This window comes from Ruditapes philippinarum, unplaced genomic scaffold (genome assembly GCF_026571515.1).
Source record: "Ruditapes philippinarum isolate M1 unplaced genomic scaffold, ASM2657151v2 ctg2501_1_1_1_1, whole genome shotgun sequence".
Classification (NCBI taxonomy): domain Eukaryota; kingdom Metazoa; phylum Mollusca; class Bivalvia; order Venerida; family Veneridae; genus Ruditapes; species Ruditapes philippinarum.
In genome coordinates, this window is record NW_026866602.1 from 90,407 (window position 1) to 110,198 (window position 19,792).

At 31.1% G+C, this 19,792-nt stretch overlaps 1 protein-coding gene across 6 annotated transcripts; it reads right to left on the reverse strand.

The window, feature by feature from the left end:
* Nucleotides 1-1,283: 1,283 nt before the first annotated feature.
* LOC132733022 (uncharacterized) lies at nucleotides 1,284-18,941 on the reverse strand (the record flags this gene model as incomplete). Of its 6 annotated transcripts, none has more annotated exon segments than XM_060719595.1 (8): nucleotides 1,284-2,959; nucleotides 6,984-7,004; nucleotides 9,041-9,052; nucleotides 10,463-10,597; nucleotides 12,675-12,689; nucleotides 17,373-17,421; nucleotides 18,101-18,427; nucleotides 18,843-18,941. In XM_060719595.1, coding segments are annotated over 8 exon segments (959 nt in total), but the record flags the coding sequence as incomplete, so codon positions are not given.
* Nucleotides 18,942-19,792: the final 851 nt, after the last annotated feature.

Genomic DNA, 19,792 nt, shown 5'->3' on the forward strand with positions numbered 1-19,792 from the left:
GTTAAAATCAACCAACTTTACAGGAATAATTATCAACATCACTGCGAAGCTATGCACCTGGGGTTTTGCATGTGGATTTTTTTCTGTTTTGTTAGAGTTATTGCCCTTAACTAAGTATAAATTTGCAATTTTCAACTTGTTCATGCATAACTCAAAAAATATTTGACCTATAGGTCTGAAAAGTTACAAGAATGTTGGTCAGCCATGTACTTATGAACCTTAGGGTTTGCTTGTGGATTTATTCAGTATTTGTAAAGTTCTTGCCCTTGACTTAGTAAACAATTTTTAGTTTTCAACTTGTGGCACATGTAGCCTAAAAAATATTTGACCTAAAGTCATAAGATTGACAAAACAGTGGAGTGTAGGGGCACCCATGTCCTATGGACACATTTCTAGTTTAGTATTTGTAGAGTTATTATCCTTGACTTACAAAATTTAGTAAAAATTTGCAATTTTCAACTTGTGTCACAAGTAGCTCAAAAAGTATTTGACATAGGGTCATGAAACTTTACAGGAATGTGGATCAGTATGTGAAGTTGTGCACCTGGTGTTTCACTTGTGAATTAATGTTTTGTCAGAGTTATTGCCCTTGACTTAGTAAAAATTTTCAATTTGTGTTGTGCGTAGCTCAAAATGTATTTAACCTAGAGTCATAAAACTTAAAGGAATGTTGGTCAGCATGTGTAGTTGTGCACCTTGGGTTTTGCTTGTGGATTTATTCAGTATTTGTTGAGTTAATGCCCATGACTTAGCAAAAAACCGTTTCATTATGTTGTGCTATTTGTTCCTCGAGTGCTTGAGCTAGAATCAACCCACTTTACAGTAATAATGATCAACATCACTGTGAAGCTATGCACCCGAGATTTTTTTCAGTTTTGTTAGAGTTTTTGCCCTTGATTTAGTATAAATTTGCAATTTTCATCTTGTTTCGCACGTAACTCAAAAAATATTTGACCTAGTCATGAATGAAACCATACAGGTGCACAACTTCACATGTTGATCAACATTCCTGTAACTTTTGTTGACTCTTAGGCTCAAGCACTTTTAGAGCTACATGCAACAAGAGAATGCACGGACAGAGGGACAAGGGCAATCTAAATCCCCCGCCCCCACAGTGGGGCACAAAAATGAAGAGGTGGTCTGATAGTGTCTATCTCTGAACCCAGGGTTGTAATCTTCACATAAAACCCTTACTAGGAAATATCAAGATAAGGACATCAAGAGTGGTTAAAATTATGGGTCAAGCTTAAAGGATATCTTTTAACATACATGAAACACTAAAATAAGCTACACTAACTTGGTTTCATAATTTTATTAACAAAATAGTGAAATGTGACATTATCAACTTTTCTTTGCATGTACATACTTATGAAATAGCTAAACAAGGAAAAAGAAACTAAACTATCATTAACATTTTTTTCTATTCTATTTTTAAATTTTAAAATTTAAAAAGTATACATGTACACAGAATTTTGTTCTTTGTATCTCATTACATCATTCCATGACTACCTTTTAAACTTTGAAAACAAAAATGAAATAAAAAAAATCTTGGCAGTTTTAATGATATTAAAATAGATTGTATAGCTTCAATAGGTAAAAACTAGATACTTTACCTCATGCAATTTGATTTATTATTGAAACTAAGATGAGATGTTACGATTTCTAAAGATATATTTTATTACTTACTAGTCTTTTTAACATTTCTTTAATTTTTTGATTACAAATACAAGTGATCAATCTTTGAAAAACTGGTAATTTTCAAAATAACATGTTACTTATAGATACCTAAAAAAAACAACAATTGTGAATACTTGTTTACATATTTTATACAACTGGAAACAACAAAGGGAACAAAGCCATGTGAGCAAACTAAGAAAAAAAAATACCAGTTGAAAAATGTGTACAATCACAGATAGCTTTTTTATGTACATGATTTATAGAGCATTTTATTTATACATGTATAAGTTACAGTTATTATTGTACAATGTATATAGTATTACTGTACATTAATATCTATGACAATGATTAAAAATGATCATGAAATCTAAGGCTACCATGTAAAATCTGGAGAAAATCTTTCCAACAGTATTTAGTATGTATGACATATGAATATATAGAACTTTAATGAACAGTGATGTCGGTACAAAAAATATCCAGAACAAAATATTATAGTTATTGCAATGAGTTATAATGACTCATTGAAAAAAACATAAGAATTTAGTCCTAATTTGAATAAATAAAAATAAACTTAATAAACAATATTTTGCAATATTCTGAGACTGACATGTAAACAAAAATTGAATTAAAGAAAAAAAGACTAGGTATAGAAAGATTTGGTGAAATTCCTATTTTTTCATCCTTCTTCAACTAATTAAGTGTTGAAATTCCAAAAAAAAATAAATATCAAAATTTATCAAAGAAAGATTACTCAAGAGGTTTGAAGCAGTATCCATCTTCTTTTGTTAAAATTTATATCAACCATGAAAAAAATGGATTATAGTGCTGACACGAGGCTTTCTTAGTTATCTTTAAAAGTTTTTACGAAAAAGATACAGAAAAAAATATACAAACAAAATATAAGCACCAATTTAGATCGAAATAAATCTCCCAGTTATAATATTAACTTCTTACAATTGCCATTTTATTTTAATTAATAATTTAAGTGGAAAAAGTTGTTTTCTGCCGTCGTAAGCCAAGAATCGTTTCTTCTTTTTCATCGAGCCAATTCTCGTAACAAAAATAGTTATTGCCATGTTTCCTCTCGTCCAGTGATTTTAAATAAGAACGTAAATATCCATCATGTCGAGTTTCTGGTTGTTTTTCCACTGGTTCCCGTTCCGGTTCTGGCTGACGTACAACTTGAGGTGGCGGCTGAATCACAGGTTTACGTTCTTTTTCGGTTTCTTTGTTTGCGAGCCAAGTTTCGTAGGACTCGCTTTTTTCGGCTTCTTGGCGCTTCCTGTTAGAAAAAAAAACGCAGAATATTTGTGAAAACATTAACAGTAATCTTTCCTTCTGTACCTAAATTAAAGAAAATTCATTCAACAAACCTTATGATTTTATTCTAAACAATATTTTGTAAATACTGGTCATTTTATTTTAAGGATTGCAATTGAACACATAGAATCTTGTCGCAATATTTGAAGTCATTTTTAATTGAAATCAAACTTGTCGTAATAAGATTTCATTTCTATAATTTCATTTCTATATGACATGTATATATATAATTTATTAAATTAACATTCAGGACTCTGACATCAAGGGAGGTAACAAGGGTTATAATTTTTGTACATTTGAATAATTGGGAAACAGAATCACATATGACAGTGGCTAAAATCAACAATAAAGTTATTTACAAACACAACAAAAATTGAAATTATATTATTGAAGGTTTAAATAAGTAAAACTTTGAGATATCTCCAGTTCTTTGTTTATAATGGTGACACTAAAGATTAATTATTTTAATACTTATACACACCTATATGCTATATAGGACTATTTCCTAATTACAAACATTTTATCTACATGATTTATTTAGTCCTACATAATATTACAATGCCATTGCAAGCACAACACATATTATACGTATAACTTTAAAATTTCACTTAAAATTTTTTACCCAGTTCTTCCATTCAACTTTCATTACCAGTAACTACTATTAAATTATGATTAGATATTCAATGAAAAGTTTTCAACAACTAGGCAATAAATTCTTTAGTAAGCTTGAAATTTACCATAATTACTCTAAAAGCATACCTTAGTACACAAGTCATGCACTTTCTATTTAAATTCTCTTACTGAAACTATTTTGAATTAATTATTTTCTTATTATGAGCTCATCATTTCGTTAAGTACATACTTTATTAAGTATGTATTTATTCATAATTTCAACATTTTTTCTCTAACGGATGTAAATAACATTTCTAATTCATGCTGACATTACCCAAAGGTCATGGCTACTATCTAGTTTAAATGGTAGAGGAGGGCCTCAAGTGACCCTTCCCAGTAGAACAACTGACCTGTAGCTGTTGAGCTAGCTGGAAAGCTTTCATTAATGAAAGCATCCAAACTTCCTGGCTTGATACAAACCACAGGCTATTAATGTCAAGTGCCTGGAAGTCGGCGTCCTTTACCACTTGGCCACAGATACTTCCATACTAGTGTTGCAGTTAAATTCATGTATATCACAATGTGGTATACATTGAATGTATTCCTTGTATTAAATGATTGAGTGATCTATGAATTTTGAGGTGAATTTATTTTATGTGTAAAATATATACATGGGTGCAAATGTATGATTAAAGTGCCGCAAATTCTAGTATACAATAAATTGTGTTCTTTAAAATTTCTACATAAATTATACTCTATCAAATTATAAGTTTATACAAGAGGGCCAGGATTGCCCTGAGGTCGCTCACCTGTATATAGCCCCCCCCCCCTCCCCGGCCCAATTTTTACCCAAGGGCTTTTATTTGTTTATTTGAACAGACTTGGTAGACACCCATAGGAAGTTGTTTCATGCAAAACATCTAAGTTCTAGCTCATTGGGTTTTTTAAAAGAAGATTTTTTAAGTTTTTACTATACACATATAGTTAAAAACAATGACACCCCTCGGGCAGGGCCAGTTTTGACCCCAGGGCTTTTATTTGAACAAACTTTGTAGATATTTACTTAAAGATGTTTCATGTTTAATATCTAAACTCTAGTTATTTGGGTTTTTTCAAAGAAGATTTTTAAGTTTTTGCTATGTATATAAGGAAAATCAATGACCCCCGGGGCGGGGCCAGTTTTGAACCCAGGGCTTTTATTTGAACAAACTTGGTAGACATTCACTAGAAGATGTTTCATGCCAAATATCTAAGCTCTAGCTCTTTGGGTTCTTTAAAAGAAGATTTTTTAAGTTTTTACTATATGCATATAGGGAAAATCAATGACCCCCTGGGGCGGGGCCAATTTTGACCCCAGGGCTTTTATTTGAACAAACTTGGTAGACATTCACTAGAAGATGTTTCATGCCAAATATCTAAGCTCTAGCTCTTACAGTTCTTTAAAAGAAGATTTTTTAAGTGTTTACTATATGCATATAGGGAAAATCAATGACCCCCTGGGGCGGGGCCAATTTTGACCCCAGGGCTTTTATTTGAACAAACTTGGTAGACATTCACTAGAAGATGTTTCATGCCAAATATCTAAGCTCTAGCTCTTACAGTTCTTTAAAAGAAGATTTTTTAAGTGTTTACTATATGCATATAGGGAAAATCAATGACCCCCCGGGGCGGGGCCAATTTTGACCCCAGGGCTTTTATTTGAACAAACTTGGTAGACACTCACTAGAAGATGTTCCATGCCAAATATCTTATTTCTAGCTCTTACAGTTCTTTAAAAGAAGATTTTTTAAGTTTTTACTATATGCATATAGGGAATATCAATGACCCCCCGGGGCGGGGCCAATTTTGACCCCAGGGCTTTTATTTGAACAAACTTGGTAGACACTCATTAGAAGATGTTTCATGCCAAATATCTAAGCTCTAGCTCTTAGGGTTGTTTAAAAGAAGATATTTAAAGATTTTTCTTTCGGGTTGCCATGGCAACCAGAGTTCTGCATGGAATTAAATTCTTTGAACAATTTTTAAAGGTGACCACCAAAGGAACATTCCTGTGAAGTTTGGATGAAATTGGCTCAGTGGTTTATGAGGAGATGTCATTTAAAGCAAAAGTTTACGGACGGACGACGGACGGACGGACGGACGGACGCCGGACGAAAAGCGATCACAAAAGCTCACCTTGTCACTTTGTGACAGGTGAGCTTAAAAAGTAATGCTTTAGTTATCATCTGCCCTGAAGGAAATGTATGTGTTATCTGAAATTGGTTCATTCCACTATGACAAAATCATACATTTAAAAAAAAATCTTCAAGATAAACTATTTCACACAAAATTTTGAAACTAATACTGACTATATTCTAGAATTATGTCCAACCAAAGAAAAAAAATATCCACATTAAATTGCTAACCAATTATAATAATAAAACACTCAATTACAGCTAAGATAAAAAAGAAATGAAAGCAAGACAGAAACTAATGCAAATTGGAAAAAAAAATACTGTAAAAATAAAAACAAGGGAGGTAAATCCTTACAAGTGCTGTCAGTTATTATTGAATGTATATAAATGTAAGCGCCTGTTTAATCATCTTTCCTTTCACTGTTAAGGTGTCAACGTTATATTTTGTGCACTGGATTTACAATGTGTGTAACAGTTAAAAAATATACAAAAATCTATATTACTATACTATAAAAGTACCTTTGAAATATTTTTTTTTTCATTTATAGAGAAGTACAATGGAACATTATTTTCTAAACATCGTTCTTTGACCACCCCTAAAGATGTTTATTTGTGAATACACAGCTTCAACATTTTTACAATGGGATTAAGCTACTTATCAGCATGGAGAACATGTCACTGGACAGGAAACTAACAATATTTCCTATACTTATTAATTAGTACATTTAACTATTTCAAACAACAGGAAACTAATCCATGCTAGAGTTATGGTTCTTGTTCAGTGACATAAATATAACAATGAAGACAATTGTATGAAGTTTCAATGAACTCCTGAAATGGTTGTGGAGATACACCTCGAAAAGGGGGAATAATCCAATACAAATCCCTGAAAGAGTTATGGGTCTTGATCTTTGACTTGTTGTTTAACACAGGGCAATTTTTTTCTCAAAGAACTCCATAGGGTTCTACACTATACTTTTCGAAAGTTTTTACAATTGTTTGAAGCTTATTTTCCTCTCTGTTTTTTTTTTTTTCTCTATCACATTTTGATAAATTCAATTTCAGTCATGAAATTTTTAAAGGATATGAAAGAAGTACCACCATTACTAAACCCCCTTGAAATTGTTTTAAAACAGTTTTAGTAATACACTTGTTTATGTTTTTTGATAAAAGCAAATTGAGGAAAGAACAAAAAGTTACCTCGATTCCTCCATTTCATTCCTGATGTAAAACATGTACATTTATTAATTAAACATGTCATTATATAGAAAAACATGATCATATCTATCTAAAATCAAATCTGAATCTGAGCCAAACAAACTTACATCACGGGTTTATTTTTGTCAATTTTAGGTTTGTATACTGGTAAATAAATTGATTGTATAAAGACTCAACCTCTAGCTAGATGTCAGACATTCAACTGTTCGCACAAACAAAATTTATTAAAGTGTGTAGTCAATACTGCAAAGTAACTTGTCACAATTTTAGAGAAATAATTATATTTGAATGGAGAAATATGCCATTAAGAACAAAACAATTTAACATAACTATTATTTGTAATGTAAATTTACAGAATCATAGAATTTAAAACACACCAAAAATAGTTTGGCAAGAGTTATATATCCACAGTAGGTGATAAACTGTGAGTGATATGGATTTTATCACATCATGACATGAGTAAAATCCAGTATCTCACTGATTAGCATAAAATAAAATAATCTTAGCAAACTCTTGCAGTAATTTGATGCCATGCATTATTCTACTGTATATCATTCTTTAATAATTCCATATAGAAAATAATAACTGAAAAAGAAACTTATTTAAACTTTAAATGAGTTCTGTAACCATTCTAAGACAACCAAGTTTTATATCCTTTTGTGCTAAACTTTTTAGTGAATTGCTGAATTGTTAAAAATTATTCATGATAAACAAAATTCTTTACGTCAGATAAAGAACAGATTGGATGTCTTTAAATGTTGACAGATAAGCATACTATTTTAACTTTAATAATTTAAATTGTAATAATGTAAACTGTAAATGCAACTGGTATTGACTGTGACAAATATCAAAGTAATCTTGAACTTAGCTCAAAGCACATACAAATGTGACAGTACTGTGTTTGTGGCATGATGATGACAATGATGATAATGATGACAATGAGGATGATGATAATGACGACAATGATGATGACAATGATGATGATGACAATAATGACAATTATGATGATGACAATGATGATGAAAATGATGATAATGATGATGACAAGGATGGTGATGATTATTACAACATTTTATTTTGTTGGGTTTTACATCACACCAACACAGTATAGGTCATATGGTGACTTTCCAGCTATACTGGTAGAAAGACCTCAGGTGCCCCTTCGCCATTAATTCAGGCATGAGAGAGTACCTGAGTAGAACCACAAACATACTGTAAGCTAGCTGAATAGCTTCCTCACAGGAAAGAATTCAAAGTCAGTGGTGGGATTCCAACCCAAAAACCCACTGTGGTGAAAGACAAGTAATTTGAAGTCAATGAGCTTAACCACGCGGCCATGGACACTCCTTTATGATAACAATGATGATGATTGTTACAAAGGTAATGATAATCATGATGAAAATGATGGTGATGATTGTGCCTGTTCTATTTTCCATAGTGATTTCAGTGTCTACTGTAGCCACGGTGACGGTGTTGTGAATATTAAGCAAGTATCTTTTACTACATCATTTTTGTTTTCTAGCAAATCTAGTTCTATCTACCGGTAAACATTAAATAGCCATAACAGGGTTTTAAACTTGAATACCAGGATCAATTTCCAATAAGAAAACATATATTTTATTCAAATTTGAAATCAAGATTCAGATACTCATACCTTTTCAAAATGAATGAAGTAAAAATTAATATCAATTTTAAAATTGGTCATCTCCGAAAAAAGGGGAAGAATGAAATAATTATATGCCATAGTTACCGAATATTTAAAATATAACGGATTTTTTTTCATTTCATAATTCAACATACAACAATAATCTTGATTATAACAACATTTAATACTGGATGTAAAAGCTCCAAGATATATCCCAAAGGCTGACCATTGTGTAAATATATTTGTCTCCCTTGGTTTGTATTTAGTGTCAATACCCAATCAAATTATCTCCCTTTAAAATGTTCTCTCTTTTTTTGTTTCTTTTTATTTTGGTCAGCCCCTGGATATACTCTAGAATAACGACTGATTTAACTTTACAACAGTTTTTACTTACTCTTTCCGTTGTCTACAATAGTCATATATCAAAAGAAATGCAATGTATATATGCAGTTTCGCACACACATATAGATATATTAACAAATGTACCATATTTCTCCTAATATAAGACCCAGGGATAACAGGGTGCTTTTTAAAATTATTTATCTACATATGAAACTGCCATGTTCTTCCTATGTTGTCAAGTGGAAAACAAACACAATAGAAAACTGATTTTTGCATTGACAACCCATTTCTTTATCCCATAATTTTCAATTTTTATTTAAATATGGGTTTAGGGGAGGGGCTTATATTTGGAAATATATGGTATATGTATATAGTAGTATGAAATAATCAGCCATTGTTTATTCAAAACAAAGCAAATTCTTATAAAAAGCATTGTCTCATTTGATATTTTATATGGATATTTCAATTTATGGATATACTCTATTTTTAACACTTTAAGTGCTGGAATTAATGGTCCCGAAGGACCAGAAAAATATAACGACACTGAAGTGAAGTACAGGGCAACTTTTACAGTTGCCTACATGCCCTGCTGTAAGCATAATACTTTTATTTTTGCATACACTCATGTTTCTTACTGAATTAATTGAACTGTTTGTTAACTATATTTATAGTCAAAGTATCTTAAAATTTGTTAATAAAGCATACAGATACAGAAAGAAGAATTGTATCTGCTGTCAAAATAAGTATAAAGTACAAAACTTTCTTAACAGCAGTCCCAATTAAATATTTCATAAAACAATAGAAAACACACAGACAAACAAACAAATCTAGAAAAAGAGTTCTCACAGCACACACTGATTTTGACTTCATTATTTTATCACTTAAAATGTACCAAAGAATAACAAAGGAAAGTAAAAATTGTTATATTCTTAAAATGAAATTCGGAAATTGATTTTCCTATAAAAGATATCAAACACCTTATTTTGGGACCCAAGACATAATACTTTAGATTACATCAGTTAACTGTTTTCTGGATATAGTAACCAGTGTGGATTGAGGTTTCCAGATTAAGAGTATGGTTGTAAACCTGTACACAACTCTTCCTTCACGAGGTTACAGACATGTTATAAGAAGAACATTGGTTACATTATACATGTAGTAGTTTTAATCTTTTTTATAAAGCGAGATTTATTGTGCACTCTTTGACTTTTCATCTTGTATTGATACAATTCAATATCTCCTTAAATTATATTGTCAAGATGTCTTTGAAACAGTTACAGTAAAGAATGTTACTTAAATGTCCTTTGAAACATTTATTCAATACCAGTCACTATTCAAGGACTTCATTAATAATTTAATTTCTCACTTCACAACCCTAGAATGCAAACTCCACACCAGCAGACATTGAAGCAGACGGCAATCTGACACTTTGAACACAAAAACAACAACAACGGAAAGATTAAAGTATACAAACCTTTCATCTTCCTCTATCTTCTTCTTTTCAAGCTCGCTCTTCTTTACGTCGATGATTTTTTGTTCGGCTGAAAGTTTACGTCCCAACCACTGATCGTATGATAAACCTCCTCTTTTACCAAGGCGGGCTGGTCCACTAAAATAATACAATACAAATACATAAATTATTCAAAATTAAGCAAAATGCTTAAATCCAAATTCAAAGGTCCCCGCAATATCTGAAGAGAGAATACAAAATATTGACCTTCACCTTTGACCTTCTGTAACCTTGAAATATCTAGGTTAAATGTCATAATTATAGTACCGAGTTTTGCATACAAATTATCAAAAATTAATATTGCATGTATTATAAATCCCTTATTTATAAAACAATTATGTTTTTCAAATGGCAAGTACATGAATGATACAAACACAGTACATAATATACTTTGACTTAATAAATGAATGCATAAATGATAAAACCACATTAAATTCACATAAACATCACTGCAAAACTGATTTGTATTCATAATAAAGATAAATACATTTAAAATATACCAAGAAATGTACAGGAGATGTAGATACATTGTAAAATATAGAAAATCTAAGAAAAGTTAGAAATACTGAAAGAAGACAATAGCCTACAGGTGCTTATCTAAACAAGAAATTTATTGTAAAGATATTTTAATCTTCCCCATGTGCAAAGGGCAATAACTTTGATGAAATTAAAGTAAAATATAGCACTTGAGGACATTGGTATGTAGAAGATCTATACTATTATAAGTGACATATATACACATAGGCAGGATGAAAACTGAATTTATTTCATCTTAGCTTGAAAGAGCTAGGTAACCAAAAATTTTTTTTAAACATATTTTTGCATAAAACTAAATTAAAGTCTCTAGTTGTAACACTAGCTGTTATAATTATCTTAGGTCATGAATAGTTTAAAAACACTTCAATACTGAACAATTTCCATTCTGCTATACCTACATGTATATATGAACTATAGCATACAGTTTTAAACATAATTCTATATTTGGAGTCATGCTGCTTCAAATATCAAAGTGCTCAAACAAACATAACGTGATTTTGTGTAAATTTAAATTTACCATGCTTCGAATTTGGGACAAAAAATAAAAAGGATTTTTATATGAAAACATAAAAATTGTTTTTTCTTCTTCTGTAGCAGGGTCTGTTTATTCCTTTACCATCCTGCAATTTCCCCCTAAAATTCAATCAACATGAAGTTTTTCTTCCCCTTATGCACCCCCCCCCCCAAAAAAAAGAAAGAAAAAAATAAGACAAACAAACTTGTTTAATCTTTCTCCTAAAATAAGAAAAGGACCCCTTCCCCGCCTATAAAAAAAGCCCTGATATAGTAAGTAGTCAGCCTTAGGTCAGAGTGTACCAATGTGTATATTGTGCAAGCTGGTCTGATTCTGTTCTGATAGTATATATAATTTGGCCCATCATTTATAATCAACACTAGCATTCAAAAGGGGGAATAACTATGATCTACATTGCACAACAACACAACAACAGAAAACTACGAATGGTGTGTATATATGTTACCTCTGTTGACCACTAATGTATGGCATGAAATAAAGAATATTCAGATTTATAGAGGGAATGAAGGATTTAAATTGTGACTTACTGGATTAATACTTAAATATAACAAGAAAATCAGGGTTTGACAGTCAGTAAGAAATGGAATGTTAAACAGATTAATACAGCAAATTTTCCGAAAAAGAGAAGTTTTCCTCAGAAAATGAAATGAATAAACTGGCAAGTTTCGAAAATTATTTATGAAAAACTGAAATACAGATACAGCCTAGACAGCCTAAATGGTTTCAAAATGATGAAACTATGTGATTTGATATAATCATTATACATATTTACGATGCATATAATTCAATAAAAAATATTCAACACACATCCCACAGTATATTATAGTTCTCTAGACTTGTATATACCTGTATTTCAAATTTTCGATACATTATATGCAAGCAAAAACATATTTTATACACGGCATGAACCTATATATAAAGATATACATGTGATTTAATTACCATCTATGAAGACAGTTAATAAAACAGAAGGAACTTAGCAGATATTTTTATATCATATAAATATAAAAAATTGTCATAATCTGACATAATTATAATAAATAACAGAATATGGAGCACACAGTACAGGGGGGATAAAAAACAGAATGGTTTAAATCAGTATACCTCATGTAATTCAATCTGTTAAATAAAATAAATAAACAACAAATATTACAACAGAAAAAACATCAACAAGATTTCACAACAATAAAAAAAGAAGTTTTAACCCGTAACCTGCTGAATCTATTAAATGGACTTGTCCAGCTTTCAATTTTGGAACTGTCCATTATCAATTTTAGGGATATCAAGATGATGATTTAAAGTTTGTTAGCAAACAATATTATATAGCGCTTGGCAAGATTGAATACATATCAGTATAGGCTGATTGCATAATGGCTATATACTGGTGACATTAGATTTATCATTTTTCACAGCAAGGTTATGGGCTAAAAAAACAACACAAAAAAAACAGCAAGTTTATCATGCAGTATGATTAGTAAGTTATGGACAGACGCCTTTTCCCCTTCAACTCTGTGAAGTTTACTAAATGACCTTGTATTAAATAATTCTGTTTTAGCTGTGAAGAATTTGAAATCAAATTATATAAGATGCATAGCTAAAGTTCTGAGTAAATCAGACAGCACCAAGAATTGCAAGCTAATAGCTACTGGAATATCTTTGCCCCAGACCATTTACATAAATGGTAATAATTTAATAGTGTTGTCATTATTATCATCATCTGTAACAATGTACATGTTGAAAAGACCTTTTCACAGCTGCAATAGCTTAAACAGTCACACTTTATTGTGTCAGCTTCAGTCAATGTTTCCATTTCTTGGTAATTATAATGGCCAGTTAAATAAACAACAAATGAAACAGGATAAATATACTGATTTCAGATGAAACATAAACACATTTAAAAAAATTTTTTAACTGTATCAAGTTATCAAGTGTATGTAAATGAGTAGACAAATGAACAAACATGCATGATTTTAAAGACATGTGAGCACAAAGACAAATACATTAGTAACCAAACAAAAATTTAATGACTGGACAGCTTATGTCTATATATAGGTAATCATCTATCTACTTTGATACTATTATATTTGTTGTCAAACCATTCTCTAGATTGTAAAAGAATGTGTGATTAAAAAAAATAAAGAAACCAAAATTCCATTTTCGTTTTAGATAGTACATAAGGATCTGAAATAAACCATATTCCTCAAGGCTAACGAAAAAGGTAGCTTAAAAAATGCATCACCTGAGTTAGTTTTACCAATAAAAGAAAAACAGAATCTTATTCATGTTTGTTTCAGATAAATGTTGTACAAAATAAAAACAACAATTGGGTATATTTTGAAGGTTTTGGTCTAACTAATAATTCAAAATAATACAGAATGCCTACAAGTGTCTGTTCTACTATTATGCGACCAGTGCAGATCAAGATCCACTGGCATATTTGTGCTGCTGCTCATAGCATTCAATGTTTTGCTATTCAGTCTCTACATCATATAATTTTGAAATTTTCCCTTAAAATGATGTATGGTTTTGTCCAGATTGAAATAAACATGATCACTTAGAACAGTATATGTAAGGGTAAATGAATCATCTAATGAAAATAGATTGAGAAAAATAAAGAATTGTCCATTTACAATGAAATCTATGTGACAGTCAGTAACTTAAAACCTATGTGTTATGATAAACAAACACCTATGCACATGTTACAATAAACAAACAAACATTTGTTACACATATACTATATGTGACAATCTACATAAATTCTTACATGTGTAACCTACAGACAACACACTAACACATGTAATCTATGTGTTATGTACAATACGCAGACAATCACTTTTTCACATGTAAACAATGTAATATATATGTTACAATATGCAGACAATCACACTAACACATGTAATCTATGTGTTACATTATGCAGACAATCACATTAACACATTCAATCTGTGTTACAATATGCAGACAGTCACACTTACACATGTAATCTATGTGTTACATTATGCATACAATAACACTAACACATGTCATCTATGTGTTAAAATATGCAGACAAACAAACTACACATGTAATCTATGTGTTACAATAGGCAGACAATAACACTAACACATGTTATCTATATGTTACAATATGCAGACAATCACACTTACACATATAATCTATGTGTTACAATATGCAGACAATCACTAACACATGTAATATATGTGTTACAATATGCAGACATTCACAACACATGTAATCTATGTTACAATATGCAGACAAACAAACTAACACATGTAATCTATTTGTTAAAATATGCAGACAATCACACTAACACATGTAATGTATGTGTTATGATATGCAGACAAACAAACTAAAACATGTAATCTATTTGTTACAATATGCACACAATCACACTAACACATGTAATTTATGTGTTACAATATGCAGACAATCACACTAACACATGTAATTTATGTGTTACAATATGCAGACAATCACACTAACACATGTAATTTATGTGTTACAATATACAGACAAACAAACTAACACATGTAATCTATATGTTATGATATGCAGACAAACAAACTAACACATGTAATCTATATGTTATGATATGCAGACAAACAAACTAACACATGTAATTTGTGTGTTACAGTATGCAGACAAGTACACTAACACATATAATCTATGAATGACAATATGCAAACAAACTTTATGTGACAATCTACATGCATTCTTATATGTGTAATCTACAGGCAACAATTTACAAACACACTAACACATGTAATCTATGTAATCTATGTAATCTATGTGTTACAATATGCAGACAAACAAACTAACACATGTAATCTTTGTGTTATGATTAACAAACAATCTTACACATTTTGTGTTCCATCATCATCACCATCACCAATACAAAACCTTACACTGCAGAAAATGTCATCACAAACATGTATACTTATGAGCCGCTTCATGACAAAACCAACATAATGTGTTTGCTACCAGCATGGATCCAGACCAGCCTGCGCATACGCGCAGTCTGATCAGGATCCATGCTGTTCGCTTACAGACACTTTAACAAGTAAAGAAACTGATAGCGAACAGCATTGATCCTGATCAGACTGCGCGGACGCGCAGGCTGGTCTGGATCCATGCTGGTCGCAAACCCATTATGTTGGTTTTGTCGTGACGCGGCTCATATATGGATAGCAAGATCACATAATGTACAGGTAACAAGTAAAACATGATATACATTTACATGTATAACACAGTATAACATATATATTTGCACATAAATGTAAATACATTCATAATTAATGTAACAACATGATGATGAAATATGATACCTGGGTAAATTGAAGTGATCCCCACACATTGTACAAGTAACAGTTAACTTTTGTAGCTTAATATTCTTTCATTTTCTACTTTTAATTTAAGTGCATGAGTATATTGATTTAGAACATGAAACAACATGTTCTAGCAAATTATAACAATCACTTCCAACTTTGAAACCTTGAACAAACTTGCAATGTTGTCATATGAAAAAACAAATATACATTTACATATATAACATAGCATAACATATATATTTGCATATAATGTAAAAACATTCATAATATAACAACATGATGAAATATGATACCTGGGTAAATTTAAGTGATCCCCACACCATGTACAAGTAACAGTTAAATTTAGTAGCTTAATATTCTTCCATTTTCTACTTTTAATTTCAGTACATGAGTATAATATTGATTTTAGAACATTAAAACAACATGTTCTAGCAAGTTATAACAATCACTCCCAACTTAGAAACTTTGAACAAACTATCAAATTTACACAACCATGACCAAATTGAATCATTTAAACACACAACTTCATCGGGTGTGCGGCAGACATTTTAACCTTTTCCATTCTTTTGTAAAAGTCCTCAAATTTAATTGTTCAATAATCAAAGAAAATCTGTGTACATTAAAATTGCTAAAATCAAATAGGTTTTGATTTATCAGAGTGCCATATATATTTCAGAAGTTGAAGTTTTGTTTCTGTACAGTTTGATGAAATCAGAACTTCAAATATGCATACAGTAAGTGTTCAAGTATCAGATATTGTACATGATATAAAAAGGGAGATAACTGATCTGATACTATTTCATTGCCGAGTTCAATTTGGAATCTTAGCAAATAAATGCCGGATATTTCTAGGTTATAATTGTAAAAATGTAAAAACAGGTAAAATGTGCTTATATACTTTGAATGTAGTAATAGAAATGTCAATCATCAAAATGATCCAAAAACAAAGGATTCCAAAAATCATATATTTTTTAAAGAGACTCCACCAAGGTTTTTGTTTAAAAAACTTTAACTCAACTGCATAAATAATGAGTTTCAATTTAATTCCACAAATTTTTCATTACATATATTTTGTTTGAATATAATTTGAGCCGTGTCATGACAAAACCAACATAATGGGTTTGGCACAAACATGGATCCAGACCAGCCTGCGCATCCACACAGTCTGATCAGGATCCATGCTGGTCGCAAACCCATTATGTTGGTTTTGTCATGACATGGCTCATATTTTTATGCTTTAAATGCCTCAGTCAATCTATGTTAGAATTAAAACCTTTCTAAGTTTTCAGGCCTTTGGACCTTAAAGTGGAGCTCTCATCAATACATGTTATTGCCAGATATAAACTTTTTTGTCATCTATATTTAAGTGTATTTACTATTTAGAAGATTAGTTATTATATACATAGAATATATACAGGTGAAATGTGAAGCAGGCTTTTCTTCTGCACAAGCGTCATGTAAACATGATACATACCTTTTTGCTCGCAATCTTTTCCCTTCTTTAATGGCGGGTAATCTTCCATCTGTAATTAATCAACATTTCATTATATATATAAAAATTATTTTTAAGTGAGTTTTATACTGCAGCATACTTAAAGTATATGCACATAATTATAACCTAAATTAAAGGGCAGGCAAAATCTATTGTCCGTTTTACCCAGGTTATCCCACAGCCTGTACAGATGATAATTTTCCAGAATTTACTTTATAAATATTATATGAACGAGTAAAGAAATGATTCAAATAAAACAGACATGCTTCAGCATTGTTACTAAGTAATTATGCTATTAAGTCCGTGTGGAGGGAAATCCCAGTTTCTGCTTCAAACAATATTTTAGGCACCAGCACCTAGCAGGCATGTACATAAAAACATAAACATTTATGGAACTAGGTGACCTCCCTCCTCATACAAAAGAATAAAATCTAGTTTAAACAATTTTTTTTTACTTTTCTATTTTGTAGTTAGCTGTCAATTTATTAAGATACACTCTCAAATCTGTTTCTGGAAAGTTTCTTTCTCAAGAAAACAACAGTTTACCCATTACTACTGGTATTCCAAAACACACCCATATCATTTATGAAATTGTAATAATAATCTGTTTATAAATGTACATGTTGTTGATCACTAGAAAAATGATTTTATTTAAAACAATGTGACAACAAAATATAATCAAAGATTTGATACAACTATAAGAAAATTACCTCGTCCAATGGCTTCAATTTCTTCTATTTCATCCTCGGTTAATTCAGTTCGTTTCTTCGGAGAATTGAATCTGGTTCCCTCATATTCACCAGGTGGTAAAATGTTCATGAAATATATTTGACATTTTCCACCACGTTTCCACACCGGAAACGAGGAATCGTAATACTGATGGGCCATTCTTGGAGGCTCGGCACTTGGTTTTGTGCGCTTGGCACGTTCTTGCCATCTGAACAAGAATAAATGTCGCTCACAGGTTTTGTGTCCGAACCTCGCGGCAATGGTAAGTGCTGAAGCACCAGATTCATCCTCTGCATCGATGTCGGCACCTAAAGAAATGTTTGAAGTGTTAATAAGCCATACACTCAACAAATTACCCAGCACCATCGTTAAAACAGATCTATTAAAGATATGTGCTAACAGCATTAATTAAGCCTAAGTTAGTTAACTACCATCAACACAATATACACTTCCATCATTTCGGATGAAAGAGTCTATACATGTACACATATCTAACAAGTACAGAATAGAACAAAACTAAACAAAAACTAAACAATTACAAATATAAGTAAATGATTTACAAACAAAAAAGTTCATTGAGGTAAACAAGAACATGATATAAATATTAATGTATCTGTGAAATAAATAAAATTGTGGGCTAGGTGTGAAATCATTGCAACTCCTTTATTTTATTTTACATTACAATCATTTCACACAGAACCTATAAATGAGTATAATACATACCTTTCTCCAGGAGAAGATCTACAATGTGACCATGTCCCTGTGATGCTGCCACATGCAGTGGAGTACGCCCCAATGGTGTACAAGCATTGACATCTGCTCCTAAATACAAAACAAATTGTTACAGTTTTACTCATATATTAACGTTCATACATGTACATAGTACTGTCACTTTATAGTCATATAAATAATTGCAAATCATTTGTGTTAACAAGTATATGTATATAACTTGGTTATGCCAGTTATTTAGCTCAATGTACAATGTACAATGTTTTTATTCAAAATTAAACTAGAAATAAGTCCATAGGACATAGTTTCCCCAACATTCTATATTGTTTTGTCACAAAAAGCCTGTACAATTACTGGTACATATAACCGTAGCAATTGAAATTTTGGAGTTAAAAATGTCATTTGTAATAGATATACCATTGGTGCGTTGGCGATTTCTGGGTTTGTGTAAATTATACCATAATCACGTGACCTTTCTTATGCCTTGACCTCACGAGACGAAGTCGAGTGAGGTTGCATAAGAAAGGTCACGTGATTATGGTATAATTTATGCAAACCCAGAAATCGCCAACGCACCAATGGTGTATCTGTTTTAACCTATAGCTCCGCCCAGAAACACTCCTTCGATCTTAATTTGCATAGCAGAAATGACGTAAAATGAGCTGTCAATCAAAATAACATGATGCTACTGTTTTAACCTATTGCTCCGCCCAGAAAAACTGAAAATTATACCATTATAGTCTCGGTATGGTATAATTTACGGTTATTGGAAATTATACTTGGAAGAATTTTACATAAGAAGCGCTGAAGAGCTATAGGTTAATTTTGCTTAATCAAGGGTCATTAATTTACTCTGCTAATCTCCACTTAATTTCAAACAAATAACCAAGGGGTTAAAGTTCACATGCTGACAAGTATTCTTAGTAGCAATTATACTCTTGAAG